At 40.8% G+C, this 16,247-nt stretch overlaps 1 protein-coding gene across 1 annotated transcript in view; it reads right to left on the minus strand.

Moving 5' to 3' along the window:
- Positions 1-9,629, minus strand: part of ptpn11a (protein tyrosine phosphatase non-receptor type 11a) — a 32,315-nt gene extending 22,686 nt beyond the window's left edge. The window contains exons 1-3 of the mRNA XM_017435057.3: positions 9,357-9,629; positions 8,045-8,167; positions 893-1,087 (exon numbers count right to left, since the gene is read on the minus strand). Of these exons, the coding sequence (XP_017290546.1) occupies positions 893-1,087; positions 8,045-8,167; positions 9,357-9,370 (332 nt within the window). The 5' untranslated portion in view covers positions 9,371-9,629. The remainder of the gene's footprint in view (positions 1-892; positions 1,088-8,044; positions 8,168-9,356) is intronic.
- Between the last annotated feature and the right edge of the window lie 6,618 nt (positions 9,630-16,247).

Here is a 16,247-nt window from a genome sequence, read left to right on the forward strand (position 1 = left end):
GCCTAGAGCGCCCTCTTGCGGTTTAGTGTGTAAATAACATGTGAAATGATATAATAATGTGTTAATAATTTCACACATAAGTCGCTTCAGAGTATAAGTCGCACCCCCAGCCGAACTGTGAAAAAAACTGCGACTTATAGTCCGGAAAATACGGTAGTCAATAATCAGTCCTCTTCATCTCAGTCTATTTAAAACTTGGTGAAAGCAGAATGAGAAACAACACAAAAAACTATACGATTAAATTTAATTTAGGGCATTTAAATTATATTTATTTAATGAAATGTTTGTATTTTCCACTACTTTTGTAAAGCTAAAACTTAGGTAAATCTGTTTCAAGCTCAAAAACATGTTGTCCATGAATAAAGGTATTATTACACAAGAAATTTACTAAAACACAAAAGTTTTAGTCTTCAGTCCAAATTATACTTTATACCTCTGCTTTAACCCAAAACATAAACTCTGTTTTCATAAAGCTGAGTGTGTGCCAAACATTGTGATGTGTAACATATGGCTATTGTGATAAATACAAGTTATTCAAAGAGGGATGTAAAACTAGGGAAAATATTCTTTGACCCTAGAAAGTAGTGATGGAAACGGCAGCTCCTTTGAGTGAACTGAATCACTAGAATTAGTTGATTAAAATGATTCGTTCAAAAGATTTGTTCACCGACTCCTTCAGTTCACACAGTTTATTAGTTAGTCAGCTAGTTAGTTTAGTTTATTTCTTTTGTGCCATACACCATAAAAGGTGCCCAGACCCCATGGGCTTATAAGACGTACAAACATACCAGAAAGGTATTAATGGTACAAAAGGACCTCAAAAAACATCCAAACTTAAACTGGACAGAAAGAACTGGTGAACCAATGGGGTAATAATACACAATACTCTCACCTCTCTGAGGTAGGGTCCGCACAGTTGAGTGGATACTTGAGTTCAATTACGTCTCCATTTTTCTCTTTCAGCTGCCCATGATGTTCCATGTAATACTGCACCAGCTCTGCAAGAGTCGCAAACTTCTCCCCACCATACAGATCATAGAAGTCTCCTGTGTTTTGGATCTTAATGTGGGTGACGGCTCCATTTCGCCTAAAAAAAAAAAAAAAAGAAAGAACAAAACAAGACAGTTATCAATCAATCAGGTAAAGATTTATCTAACAACACACACGTTGGTGTTTATTAATGTTGTTTAACAGAGGAGTGCATGAGCAAACTTTCAGACACTTTATTGGCACAATAACAGTTATGAAATTAAAAGCCCTAGCATTCCTTCAAGGAATGCATATTGCCTTAACTCTGACATGAAAGGTTTCATGTCAGAGTTTTAGATCTTAAAGAAAGATGGAGTTGTAGCTGTTCATGCAAAATCTCATGTGATATGGTGAGAGTTTGTGTAGAGGATGGCTCTGAGCAACTACCATGGCTGCTTGATTAGGTAAAACATGTCATCACAATTATTTTGGTCAATACTGTAATCACAATAATTAAAAACAATTATTCAGTATATATTTTGGAGTGGCCATCACAAAGGCCCGAGCTCAATCCCATGGAGAATTTGTGGGCAGAGCTGAAAAGGCTCAGTTACACCAGTTCTGTCAGGAGGAATGGGACAACCATTGAGGGAAGCTTGTGAAAGGAAACCCAAAATGTTTGACTCAAGTCAGGCAGTTTAAAGACAGTTATACTACATACTAAGAAAATGCATGTGAACTTGTGACTTTGGCGAAAGCAATAAAAAGAACCTCTCTCTCTCATTATTCTGGCATTTAACAAATAGAAATGATTTGGGGAATCTTAATTGACCTAAAAAATGAAAGGTTTAGTATGATTTCATGTCAGACGGTGAGAAAAAAAAATGATTATGTGACTTTTATATTGTGGATAGAAACATCTGGTTTCAACTGTACATCTAGTAATTATTTTGTGAGTCTTTCATTAAAATCTGTTGCGTGGTTCATGAAATATTTTACTAATGATACAGACAAATCCACACACATACACTGGCAAAACAGCAACCTTCAGCAGTGAGCAATAAAAAGGTAAAGTTCTTTTTGACAGTGCTGGCTCGCTCACTCATCACTCACAGCCCTAAGAATAGAGCACAATTTGATGTGTCAACTTGTGTACCAATTCATGGTGTAAGCATTCTCAATGGTACAAACAGGGACACTGTGACTTGATATTACTTCAAATATTAACTGTTTAAATACCCAGAAGACGCAGAGCAAAGTCATGCAAGTGTGGGGAATATGAAGCCAACTGGAACATTTGTTGTCCTTTTAGGTGTGGTTCCTGAGTGAGCCATCTGCTACATGTTGATCAGATAGATGCTAACTTGATCCTAACTTGTTAGTTTAGTGTTCAGGAGGTGATGGACTTTATTTGCCTGCACACCTTCCTGCTGCTCCTGGAGACAAAAGTGACTCAGGCAGAGTTTGGACTAAAATATTGTGTCACAAAAATGTTGCATCTGTGCAGGTGGGTGATTATTCTCTGTGGATTGGCAGGCACCTCGGTCAAATTACAATTAAACTTCTGCTAGCTACGAGTTTTTTTAAAAACGACTAGGGTTTTTTTTTTTGTTGTTTACACACTTTCCTTTTTAACCATCCCACAGTTTGGTTGTTTTGTTATTGCCTGTCACTGAAGGGCAAAATCAAATTGATATTGTTTTTGTCCAGGTTTGTGTGTGGGCGTGTGTTTATTTGTCTCTCTGTGAGCAAATATCTCAAGAACCACTGGTGATTTTATTGAAACTTTCAGAAAGTAATTATTGAATGTTCATCTGATCAACGGTTCCTGTGTGTGGTTGACTCGCAGGTTTTGAATAAGGCTCCCTTAAACTTCCACTCCTGTGTTGTGGACGTGAATGGAGTAAAAAGGGGCCGTGTCAGATGAAGCCCTGCTTTAATGCTTGTGTTGTATTGCGGAAAGTCACACGACCAATGCTAAACAATGCCTCGGGTTACATTACCCATGTCACTGCTTCATTTTGCGTGTCATTTTTCAAAATAAAAGTGTGATAAACCCTGTTGCTTTGTGGGTTGTAGTAGGTGCTTTGGTAGCGCGTCAGCAGAGTATTCTTTAAAGGCAGTAGTTGAAATGGAGCCAACAAAAAAGAGAAAAAGTCTTAGGTAAAAGACCGTAACATCTCCAAAGTTTCCAAGGAGTTCAATGATCTTCAGAGGTTTTTCAATAAACACCGAGCCACTTCTTTGCCACCTCACCGTCCCTGTGACTGCGCCATTGACCTTCTCCCCAGCACCTGCTCATCCAAATCGTCTCTACCCACTTTCTGGACCAGAGGACCAGGCCATGTGAGACTACATTGGGGAGGCACTCCAGGCAGGAATCATTCATCCCACTTTGTTGCCTGCCGGTGTGGGATTCTTTTTTGTTGGAAAGAGGGATGGCTCTCTTCATCCCTGTATTGATTATTGTAGACTCAATGGCATCACTGTGAAGAATCGTTAACCCCTCCCTCTCATGAACACCCCTTTCGAGTGCATTCAAGATTCAACCATCTTCACTAAGTCAGACTTAAGAAATGCCTACCATTTGGTGCATATTCGGAAGGGGGATGAATGGAGGACCGCCTTCAACACCCCTACAGGCCACTGCCAATATTAAGTGATGCCTTTTGGGTTAACTAATGCACCAGTCCTCCAAGCTCTTGTGAACAATGCCCTCAGGGACATAATTGGACAATACATTTTTGTCTACCTGGATGATATTTCAGTCTTTTCCAAAGACCTGCCATCTCACATTGTTCAGGTTTGTTCAGTGCTTCTTCGCCTTCTCCAAAATAACCTCTTTGTTAAGGAAGAGAAGTGTGAATTTCACGTGACCAAGACTTCTTTTTTCAGCTTCATGATCTTCCCCAACCAGTTGTCCATGGAACCTAGTAAGATCTCTGCTGTCCTGGGTCGGCCTGCTCCTAAGGACTGCAAACAGATTCAAAGGTTTTTGGGTTTTGCTAATTTTTACAGACACTTCATCCGCAATTACAGCATTGTGGCTTCCCCTCTCTATGTTCTAACCTCTTCCAAGTCCTGCTTTAGGTGGGACCCCTCTGCTGACCAGGCTTTTGAAAGACTCAAACATTTGTTCACCACAGTCCCCATCCTCCTGACCTGAGTCAGCAGTTCATCGTGGAGGTCGGCGTCTCAGATTCAGGGGTCGCCACCATCCTCAGCCAGAGGTATGAAGCTGGAAAGACTCATCCTTGTGCGTTTTTTTCTAGAAGCCTTTTTCTGGCCGAACACAATTATGATGTGCAGGACCGAGAACTGCTGGCGATCAAACTGGCTTTAGAGGAATGGAGGCATTGACTAGAGGGGGCCAGGGAACCATTTCTCATCTGGACTGACCACAAGAAACTTCAATACCTAAGGACAGTCAAAAAACTTAACCCCAGGCAAGCCAGGTGGGCACTGTTTTTCTCTCGTTTTGTTTTTTCTTTATCCTACAGACCAGGATCCAAGAATGTCCAGCCAGATGCACTGTCCCACAAACCCCTCAATGACTCATTGTGTTCTTCTGTGGGCTACATTCTACCTGTTCGCCTGGCTGTAACCCATATTGAAGTTGAGAACCAGATCTTGGAGGCCAACCAACATCAGGGTGTCCCGCGGGGTTGTCCTCCTCATCGGCTATTTGTCCCAGATCATCTTATTCCTGAGGTACTGTCACGATTATTTTGTCACCCAAGAGTGGCCGAGACCCTCAAGGTGGTCCAGTCACGCTTCTGGTGAAGGAACCTGTACAGGGATGTCAAGGAGTTTTTGGCTGCTTGTCGGATTTGCTCCCAGGCCAAGCCCTCTCGACGGCCCCCAGCGGGTCTTCTCCACCCACTACGGATTCCTCACCGACCTTGGTCTAATATCTCTCTGGACTACCCGCTTCCGACAGGTACACAACCATACTTACCACTGTCGACTAATTTTCTAAAATGACTCACTTGGTCCTGTTAGTAAAGCTTCCCACGTCCAAGGAGCTCAGCGAGATTCTAGCCAGAGAGGTTTTTAGTCTTCATGCTCTTTCGACTGATATTGTCTCTGACCGTGGTCCCCAGTTTGTCTCTCGGTTATGAAAGGAATCTTGTGGGCAGCTCAGGATCCAGGTGAGCCTCTCCTCAGACTTTCACCCACAGATGGGCAGTCTGAGCGGCTCAATGAGAAGGTGAAGACCAAGCTCAGGATGCTCTGTGAACAAGACCCTATCAAATGGGCATCCGCTCCATGGGTCGTACATGCCCTTAACTCTCCGCCCTCTAGTGCCACTGGACTGTCTCCCTTCCACGCTGTTTTTGGTTTCCAACCCCCCATTTTCTCTCTGCAGGAACGGCCTGCCATGGTTCCCTCTGCCCATGCCTCGGCTAGGAGATGTCACAGTATATAGAGACGGGCTTGCAGGGCTCTCAGCCGTGTATTCCAGATCGGCTAATCGGTGTAGGGTTCCTGCCCCTGCATACCTTGAAGGCCAGAGAATTTGGCTGTCTACCAAGGACCTACCCTGCGGGTGGAGAACAAGAAGCTGGTTCCTCCTTTTGTGCGGCCATTGCCCATATCTGTCCGCCTTCGTCTGCTTGCCTCCCTAAGAGTCCATCCCACTTTTCATGTTTCTCGCATCAAGCCCCTCTCTAAGTCCAGGTTCTTGCCCTCCTCCAGGCCCCCTCCTCCCACCTGGTTCATTGTCGGGGGTCCGGTCTACACCATAAGGTGCCTAAACCACTCCAGATGATGGAGTCGTGCCATTCATTATCTGGTGGACTGGGAGGATCCACTCATGACTTCCATAGAGCCCATCCGGATCAGTCTGGTGGTCATTCAGGTGCTGGACCTTGAGGAGGGGATACTGTAATGTAATGTTCATGCCAAGATCCTCTGTTTTGTTTTTTCCTTCATGCCTTGCTCCTCATCAATCCTTATCTTTTTCACCTGTGCTCCCACCCTGATTACTGCCGGTGCACCTGTTCCCTTCCCTTCTTATACTCCACTTTTCCTCATCTCCAGTGCCAGATTTCGGATAAGTCCTCTGTTCTCTGCCTCCCCGTGTACGACCACTGCCTGTCCAATCAGTATCTGGATTTATGCCGGTAACTTACCTTATGAGATTGTTTGGTTAGCTGCATCTGCTCCATTCTCTCTGCTGCTTCAGCATCACTGCCTGTCTACCCTGCTCTCAAACTCTTGGCTCCCCAGTGCTGCTGCTGGTGTTCTGGTTCCTGTGTGTTTCTGACTCACAGTTTTTGAATAAAGCTCCCTTAAACTTCCACTGCTGTGTTGTGATTGAATTGTCAGGTCTCACTAGTGATTCTTGTCAGTTTGAAAGAGTTTACTCCAGTAGTTTTCCAGTTATAATTGATACCATTCTGAAATGAGGGTACACAATTAACATAAACAAAGCACTCGGCAAAATCTACCAAAAACCACATGGAAGCCTGAGTGATGTGACTGACTTACATTAGGCTAGCTGTAGTCTATGTAGGTAAACAAATATGGCCGGTAAGTTGACCTATTTTCAGTCATTTCAGCTGTTTCAGTAGGTAAACAAACGTACATGGCAGTGTCTGGTGTTCATGACTTTGAAATTACTAGCTTTGAGTTGCATTTTTTTTAAAAAACAATTGTCACTTTGATGCTTATGATGACATTTTATTGGGTCTGAATTTGAAATATGAACTTTGTATAATTTTAAGATCAACCTTTGTCTTGTGGTTAAGATGTGCTTTTTGATCGTCTTAGTCAAAATATTTTTGAGATTCAACAGCCAAATATAATAAAAACTGTTCATAACTGAGGCTTCAACATATTGCCAATCGTTGGTTGTTGGATTGATGATCACTGAGGAAAACGTTTAGTCTATCATCAAACCTTATGAGAGAATCAATATTTTAAATGTGAAGGGACGTTGACTGAGTCACACAAATGAAACAATAAAAGCCAGTGTTTGGAAATATTTTAGCGTCTTTGAAGTTAAAAGAAAAAAATGACATTGACAAGAGCCACACTAGATGCAGAAGTTGTGTAAATGTTTCCACCTGGAGGAGGAAGAAGCAAAAACAGCTGGTGTTATCTACTAGCTGCTGCTACTGGTAATGAGAGGATCATCGAGCAAGCAACAAAGCTTCCGCCGAATGGGCACCACACACGGACAGCAACGTTGCTCCCTCTCAGTTCATTTCTATGGAACTTGTGCGATAAGGCGACAATCGCTTGCCCTCCTCCAGCTGAGCATCTGGCAAAATTTGTGCATGTGAAATTTCAAGCTTGTACACGTAGACATGCACACGCAGGCAGACAACGTGACAAAACAAAGTTGAAAAATGTTCAACTTTTGTCGCTGTTGCATGGCACTAAAACCATTTAGCAAGGGTTTCATTGACTGACCAATGAGCGGAGAGAATGCTGCAGTCTGCAACCACTTTCAACATGGAGGAAAGGATAATTTTGACTTTCCTATATCATATGACATTTCACGCAGTGATTATCGAGATACACATAAAAAGGCAGCCGTATGGAAACTTGTTGGCGCCTGGGTGAAGTTGTCCGGTAATCCCTCGAATTTCATAACCAATCAAATTTCTTGGAGACAAGTTGCAAGAGCTCGATTCGCAACGCTGCCATCGCTATCGCGTCCCGTGTGTTGGGTTTCACCCCAGTGGCGACGAGGGTCATTTGTCGCTGTCGTTTGTCGCTCTCCATGTGTCGAGCACATAACCCGGAAAAGGCAAAGCGAATAACAGCAAAGTTCATAACTTTCATTGTGAAAGATTTGTGTTCACATTCAATTCTCGAAAACCAAGGTTTGTGTGCTGTGTTTTTTTTACTTTGGAGCCACAAAAATTGCTGCCTAAATTGAAAATGCTAACACAGCCATCCCCATACTCTACGTCAGAACCAAAGATAAAGTGGTGAAATCACTGAAGAAAGCGTGTCAGATGGCTCATCAGATCATGGCCCTCTGAATCGTAATTAATCAAATATTGAGGTGCCAAAAATTCCCAGCCCCAAGCACATGTTGCTTTTTAAATGTATCACTTACCGCACAGAGAGGGTGAAATCTCCTGGATTACTTTTACTGGGTCTGGCTAAAAAGCTCCCATCTACTCCACGAGTCAACAGGAGGTTTTCAGCCTCCACACCTGTGATGTTGGGGTGAAACCACCTAAGAAAGAAGAAAGTTATGCTAATTGTTATCATAACCATAAAAACAACAAAAACACTATAATCACTTATCAGTTAGGATATTATTTTCAATATTTCGTAAAAAAGTCAACTATTTAATCTTGTCAAAATGCAACATGTAGGTAAAACCACTGAACCCTGTTCAATGTTAAAAACAACTAAAATCTGACGACAGTTATTTTATGTGTTGTCCATCTTAAAAACATCAGAGTGACTTAGCAGCAATCTCGGTTGGGATTTTTCTACCTGGCATCTACTAAGATAAAGTAATCAATTTTTTCTTCACTAGTGGGCTGAAATAATGGGCATCCGCGTTGATCATAAATAGAAAAAATACTCTGCATTCTTTTTGCCGCCTTGTTGTTGTGATGGCATCATTTTGACATTTGCTCCAACAAACAATCTTGAATTTTTCTGAAGGAGCAAAAAGACATTTCCAACAATCAAACAACTTGTTAGTTCACATTTCAGCTGCCTGAGTCCCAAAAACCAACCAGTTTGATTTGTCAGCACAAACTTTGTTTTCAGCAACAAAGTATTGAAATGGTATTCACAATACAAATTTCTGCAGTAACAAACTCAATCCTTGGAGTGAATAAAGGAATATTACTAGTTATTTAATTTAAAAACTGATTAATATTCTAACCCTGAAAAAGCTTCTGAATATTTATCAAAGAATATCAGCTGAAAGTGTCATGGCAATCTTTAAAATATGTAGAAATTCTGCCAGATTTCGTGACGGATGACAATTTTTAATATTGTTCAACAGAAATCCTCCCAAATTTTTGAATTTCAAAATGCTGGAAGTTTCATAATTTTAACCTAGATATATGATCTTGATATCATGTGAAAGCTCATTTAAAGCTCTTTCAAATGAAATCGTTAGTTTTAACATAAACTTCTTTTTTTTAAGTTAGCACATCTAAAAACTGGCGCTCATGAAAAGTAAAGGTTTAATAACAATGTTATGGAGTTGTTTATTTAATGTTTTCAGATTATCTCCAAGTTGCCGGCGTAACGCTAAACCAATCAACCCTAAAATAGCCGTTTCCCTGCCTTTACTTTTCTCTCAGAACTATCGGTTCCCCCAACAAACTGAGATCCAAACAGCCGAATTGAGTTAAACTTAGCTGGCTCAGCTAACATTGTCACCAGACAGCTTCCCTTACCTCCGAGATGTCATTTTTTTTCCTTTTTCACTTCCTCGCTGGCACTTAGCGGTTAGCTTCAACAAGCTAACTAACGTTTCCTGTTTCCGCTTTTCAGCTAATTATTAAAGTGCTTCATCGGTTTCTACCCGGTCAGAACGGGCACTGTAACCTAGTTAAGCATCCGCAAAAAATCTCATCGGTGACCGCTACAAAAAAGTCTCTAGGCCTCAGCCCTGGAGACTTCACAGCAAGTCGACTACTAGACGTCACCAAACATGCGACAGAATACAGGGTGCGTGGGTTTTAACACCCTGACTGAGCAAGCGTTTTTACTGCAGTTCTCGTACAGTCTCCGCCAGAGGGAGGTCATTTATCCGGCACGAAGCGCCACATAAATTAAAGAGCCCCCGACCACTTCCACATTCTTTCCTTCCCGGGGCAGCAGTTCTTATGAGAAATATTTGACTGCTGTAGAAGTGTCCTACATAAAATCTTAAAAAATAGACTTTAATAAAAATGTTATTTGTGTTTTCATTTCCATACTTCTGGTGCGTGAATGGACTACTTCCGGTTTGTGGCCCGAAAGTGACTAGAGGCTGGAAGGCCTGAAAGTCTGCAACTATATATCACAGTTTTTTTAATGTGGTACTCTTAATGAACTCCATACTGATTTATACCGATTCACAACACAACACTCCAGAAAATAAGTACAGACAGGTTTGTTTTTCCATCTTTATTTCAATTAGTGTGCATAATTGAACAGTAAACAAGTAAAAGACATGTAAAATTCAAGTAACCAAAAATTACAAAACAGCACTGTAACATTAAAGGAAGAAAACTGGAACATAATTTGACCTAACATAGCATGTGAGGGATATACATAGAATAATCAAAAAAACTACTAACCACAATCCGACGGACCCTCCTCTCCAGAACCCCTGAATAGACCTTAACAGGAAGGCTTAAGAGTGTGATCCCTCTGTAGTTGGAACACACCAAACAGAATGAAAAAAAATCAAAATAAAAACATGGGGTTCTATCTATAGCTTTTCTTTCAGAAAGAAATGCAACTTCAGACAGTTGATCAGTTAGACTGCTTCAACTGACAACAGCAGAACCAGTAGTAATCTTAGGCCCACAGTAGATCAAAGAACATTATTTCATAAATCTGCAGTAGCTTCTGATAGTTTATCTGCTCTTCTCAGTATTAAGTCAGGAAACTCAACAAGAATAGATATTGTTCATTAGATTTATCATTTAATGTATAATCTTCTAATTAAATGACTTACTCAATACAAGACAATATTTGCAAATCATTTAATACAATTCTGTCTTGATAATGGTCTGATTCTCTCCAGTAAGGAGTTTCTACCTGTAGATAGCTTCACTTATGTTAGTGAAGCATGGGGTACATCTTCATGGCTAGATCACTGCATTTGTACAGCTGATAGTCATAAGTCTATAGAAATGATGAGGATTAATTATGAACTTTCTACTTCTGATCATATGCCCTTATCCTTATCTGTAAATATTGGTAATCTGCCTGCTGTTCAGTCTACTCACAATAGACTGAGTGTTGAAAATTTTGATTGGTCTAATCTGTCCTAGAAAGATCTGGAGGTCTATTTCACTCAGTCTAATACTTTGCTGAGTAATATTGTGCTACCAAAGAATGCTGTAGCATGTAGTGATATTAATTGTAAAGATCCACTACATGGTATAGAGTTGTGCAACTTGTATGAAAGTATTGTGGAGTTTCTTCGTGTTTCAAGAATGGCTTTGCATAAGACCAAACTGCATAAAGTTAAACTAGGTTGGAATGAGCATGTGAAGGAGCTTCATGCTGAGGCCAGGCAGGCCTTTAAGGCTTGGGTTGAGGCAGGCAGACAGAAGCATGGTCTTCTTTTTGAGTATAAGAAATGTTCAAATGAGTTGTCTGTAGAACACTTTAAATTCTCAAGCAGAAAACCATTTCCTTTGCTCACTTTGTGTTTTTCTGGGTTTTTAGTCCATGGTATTTTACCTGATTCACTTTTAGCTGTTATATTAGTGCCTATTATAAAAGATAAAGCTGGCAAGATAAATAACAAGGATAATTATCGGCCCATAGCTTTAGCCAGTGTGCTATCCAAGGTCCTAGAGAAGATTATACTGAGTAAGAGAATATTTTCTCCTTACTTTGAATAACCAATTTGGATTTAAATCTAAACATGGCACTGATCAGTGTGTTTTTGCTCCAAAAAGGGATTTTAGATTTGTATAATAGACACAACTCTACTATTTTTATGTGTTTTATTGATGCTTCAAAGGCTTTTAATCGGATTAATCATGAAAAGTTGTTTTCTAAGTTATATAACAGAGGGGTTCCCAGATCTGTAGTTAGAATTCTGTCCTCATCAGTTAATGTATATAAGATGGGGTAATTGCATGTCAGCCCCTTTTAAAATTAGCAATGGGGTTAAACAGGGAAGTATTCTGAGTCCTCTTCTTTTTAATGTATACATGGATGATTTATCAAAGTGGTTACATAACTGTGGGACTGGGTGTGTTGTTGGTGGGACCATAATTAACCATCTCATGTATGCAGATGACTTGGTTATTTTTAGTCCTTGTAGTGCTGGTCTTCAACAACTACTGAGGACCTGCTCACAATATGGTCAGGAGTATGACATTATGTATAATGCACTGAAAAGTAACATTATGATTATAAAAACAAAGGAGGATCAGAAGTTGGTACTTCCTGATTTCTCCTTAAAGTGTGTGCTGCTGTTAAATATCTGGGACATTATATAACTGATGATCTGGCTGATGACATGGACATATATAGACAACAACGCCTAATGTATGCGCAAGCCAACACTCTTGTACACAAGTTTAGGTTGTGTTCTGTCTCAGTAAAAGTGGCTTTTTTTAAAGCATACAGTACTTCTCTGTATATGGCTCATTTATAGAGACTGCAAAGGCAAAGCAGCTTACAGAAACTCAAAGTGGTGTACAATGATGGAATGAGGATGCTGCTTAGGTTGCCAAGATGGACGAGTGCAAGTCCATTATTTGTTGAAGTTGGTGTCCCCACTTTTTATGCTGTATTACGTAACCTCATGTGTAGGTTCATGTGGAGATTACATGCTTCTACAAATAACATTATCCTGATATTAACAGATATTGCGCAAAGCTCAGTCAGGTTTAAGTCCAGGTTGTGGAACCACTGGCAGTGTAGCCTTTATGTAAATCAGTGACCTGTATTTGTTATTATTGCCTTATGTCATTTATCTGTAAATAATGTTTTTTTTAACTTTTGCTTTATTTTATTTTATTTTATTTTTCATATGGACCTATTTGTGTGTCTTTAATTAAAAAAAAAAGTTGATTGATTGATTACTGTTGATTTTGTTTGGTTTCCTGCACATGTAGATAAAAATAAAGATGTTGATATTTTTGCTAAGCAGTCATTACAATCTCTAACAGCTAAACTTTATATCCCACTTAGGAAGGGAGAAGCCAAACCCATCATTAACAATCATATCTGCAAAATATGGCAGGAATATTGGAACATACAATATATGACACATGTAGACATTTTCAAATCATTCAAAAAGAAGCAGATGTAAGAAAAGGCTGGGAAAACTGAAGTCCATTATCACTCAAATCAGAATAGATCATACCGAACAAAATAAAACACTTCGTTAAAGTGGTGCATAGTGAACCCGGATTCATAAAGCTATAAAAAAAACTAATTTATTAACAAAATGGAGAAAACAAAAGGCTGACATGGCAACAAAACTAAGTAACAAAAACTTAAAAAAAACGAGGAGAAAAAAAATACATGCAGCATAGACTTGTTGTAGAAAAATCACAGGAACATGAACATCAAAAACAGATAGAAAGGGAGATAAACCAGCAAGAAATGAGTGGCAAAAAACAGATTTTATAGGCAGAAGATAAGGAGGAAGTGGACACAGGTGACTGATTTGTAGCTAGAGACAGGTGTAGATGGGTGTGGCAGGCTGAGTAGAGAATCACTGAACTGAGGGCAGGTGAATGGTGACAGGGAAACACATGAGAACACATAACAAAGACGACCAGAACACAAGAGTGATAACATAAGATAAAATACAGAAAAATAACTCAAATCATTACATACTTAAGTTAATCGGATTGTAATGAAGGTCTTCATTACTTGGCTGAGAACAGTTGAGGTGTGTGTTGAATAATGAAAGAAACAGGTACAAACAGATTGAAGTAGTTTATTGAATTGTGTGTTTTTGTGCAGTGGCATCTCAGCTGGAACTGATGGTGTCCTGTTAAAAGACAATAAGTATTCTGACTGTTTGAAATGTTTGAAAGCTTTGTGTGGGCGTGGCTTACCTCTGTCTCTTCCTCTGCAGGGTGTTCAGGCTAAAAGATTCCCCGGGGGCCTGAGCACCTTTTAAAGGTTCCAGAAGAGACCAATGCAGATGGAAGAGGGGGGGAGAAGAGATAGAACTATGCACTGTAGAAGTTCAATGTTGAATTCATATTTATAGAAATTCATTTTTAGAGCTACTTAAGCTGAATAGTATTTAATAATGTATATTATTCTGAAGATTTGGTTANCTGTAGGGATCTGGAGTTTTAGCCCCGCCTTGGGGCGGCTCCTCCAGTTTCTTACTTTCACAGGTGATCCAGATTTGGGTTAATGAGGACTGCCAGTACTTAAGCCTCAGTTGAGACCAGACCTTCGCTGGAGCATCGAACCTCCTGGGTTAGATTCGCAGCAACTGTTTCTAACCAAGTCTGGTTAACTATTGACTTTGGATGGGCAGATGAAGCCTCATTGGGTGTATGGCACATTTCCCAAACTGTGTTGACACTGTGTTAAAACTGTGTTGCTGTATCACTCAATGGCGACATCTGCTGGATTTAAAAAGTAATTGCAGGCAACTTCAATAAAGACTGGAAACAGACTGAACAAGGTTCATTCACACATTTTTATTTAGAAACATCAGCTGCGTTAACATCTTTGGGCCAAGGCGATTGCGCCGCTTACAAACCATTTCTCCTGCTTTTGAGAACACCCTCTCACAGGGCACTGATGATGCCGGCATACATAAAAATGTCATTGCAAGTTTGTATTCTTCAGAAAGAAATTGGAATAACCCGACAGAAGAATGATCAATAGTGGAAACGAAAACGGAATAATAATGATAAGATCAAAAGGATCCCACACGGGAGAAAACTTCCTCTTCCTTGGTTGATCCATAGTTTTCGATGACAAGCCAAAAACCAATGCAAACTATCTCCATCCAACAAAACCCACAAACGTGTTGATACGTTTTCTGTTTATAAATACAATTTGGCGCATTCACAACCAAACGACACAAGAACTGTATTGGTCACGTGGTTTTCATTAAAGAGATACGCGCACCGACACGGGGCTTCGCCTTGTTTTCCTCGGCACATGCGCCGAGGTTTCAGTGTCGTCAGACCCATCACTAATGTTGGCCACAGGGGGAGTTGCTGCTGAGATCCTAGGCCATGAGGAAGCAGGGCTGTCTCGTGTTAAATGTTGGTGAATAAACACCCAGTGGGATTTGCACCGTTTCTCTGTCTCCAGACTCCTACTTGATCTCCTGCTGCTAAGGGCCAGTCTAACACGGATGTTAATCACTGTACAAGGTCATTATAAATGGTAAATGGCCTGTACTTGTATAGTGCTTTATCAAGTCTGAGGGCTCCAAAGCACTTCAAACTACAATCAGTCATTCATCCATTCACATACTGATGGTGGTAAGCTACATTGTAACCACAGCTGCCCTGGGGCAGGCTGACAGAAGTGAAGCTGCCATTCAATTGGGGCCACTGGGCCCTCTGACCAGTAGGCAAGGTAGGTGAAGTGTCTTGCCCAAGGGCACAACGGCTGAGACAGACGGAGCAGGGGCTCAAACTGGCAACCCACCGGTTACAGGTCGAACCCCTACCATGATATTATGATAAAATAAAATTACACTTGCATGTTCAAGGTCATTTCAATAAAATAAATTACATGACAGCTGGCTAGAATATCAAAACCTTTTTTTCTGATTCACATATTTTTCTAACTAGATAGTAGGCCATGAGGAAGGACTTTACTAAGAAAAAGAGCTGATCATCAAGCCCTCACCACTTTGCTAGGCACTAAAGAGTCAAATAGAGCTGGCATGAGAATTGCACGCTGGTCAGCTAGACTGATGCGTTTCCAGTACAACATGCAGTATCGACCAGGAGGTCAGAAGATCACAGCAGACTGCCTCTCACATGTTCCCCTGAGCACCACAAGTACAGCTGTACATTCTAAACAGGACTTGATCATAGAGATCTATCCTCTCCTGACTGCACTATCACTTGTCGATTTTAAAGCTGGATGTGAAGACTGTCCTGAACTTATAAAAAAAATAGACAAATCATCCAGTCATGATGGCCTAAAGTGAAGATGCCCCTTCCAGAAGAAGTATAACCTTATTTCTTTGTGCGTAATGCATCAGGAACAACTTGGTCTGTCATCATGCATCATCCGTCAGGCATGTGACAAACTGCTAGTGTTTCACTTGCCCCATTACAACTGCCACATCTCCTTCAGGTGTGCAAAGGACCCGTCTGACTCCACCAGTAGGAGGAGCCAAGCATGTCCACCAGGAAGTGTCAAAAAATCACCGATTACAACAGTACCCCCCCTCAAGAATCGCCTCCAGGCGCATTCAGTCTCTTTTCCGGATGATTTCTGTAAAAAGTCGAAATTAATGTTGGATCAAGGATGAATGAAGTCGGTATCCATGACCGCTCCTCTGGACCGTAACCCTCCCAGTCCACCAGGTACTGCAATCCTCGCCCCCGGCGCCGAACGTCCAAAATCCGGTTGACCGTGTATGCTGGCTGGTCATCGATGATCCG

This window comes from Kryptolebias marmoratus, linkage group LG14 (genome assembly GCF_001649575.2).
Source record: "Kryptolebias marmoratus isolate JLee-2015 linkage group LG14, ASM164957v2, whole genome shotgun sequence".
Lineage (NCBI taxonomy): Eukaryota > Metazoa > Chordata > Actinopteri > Cyprinodontiformes > Rivulidae > Kryptolebias > Kryptolebias marmoratus.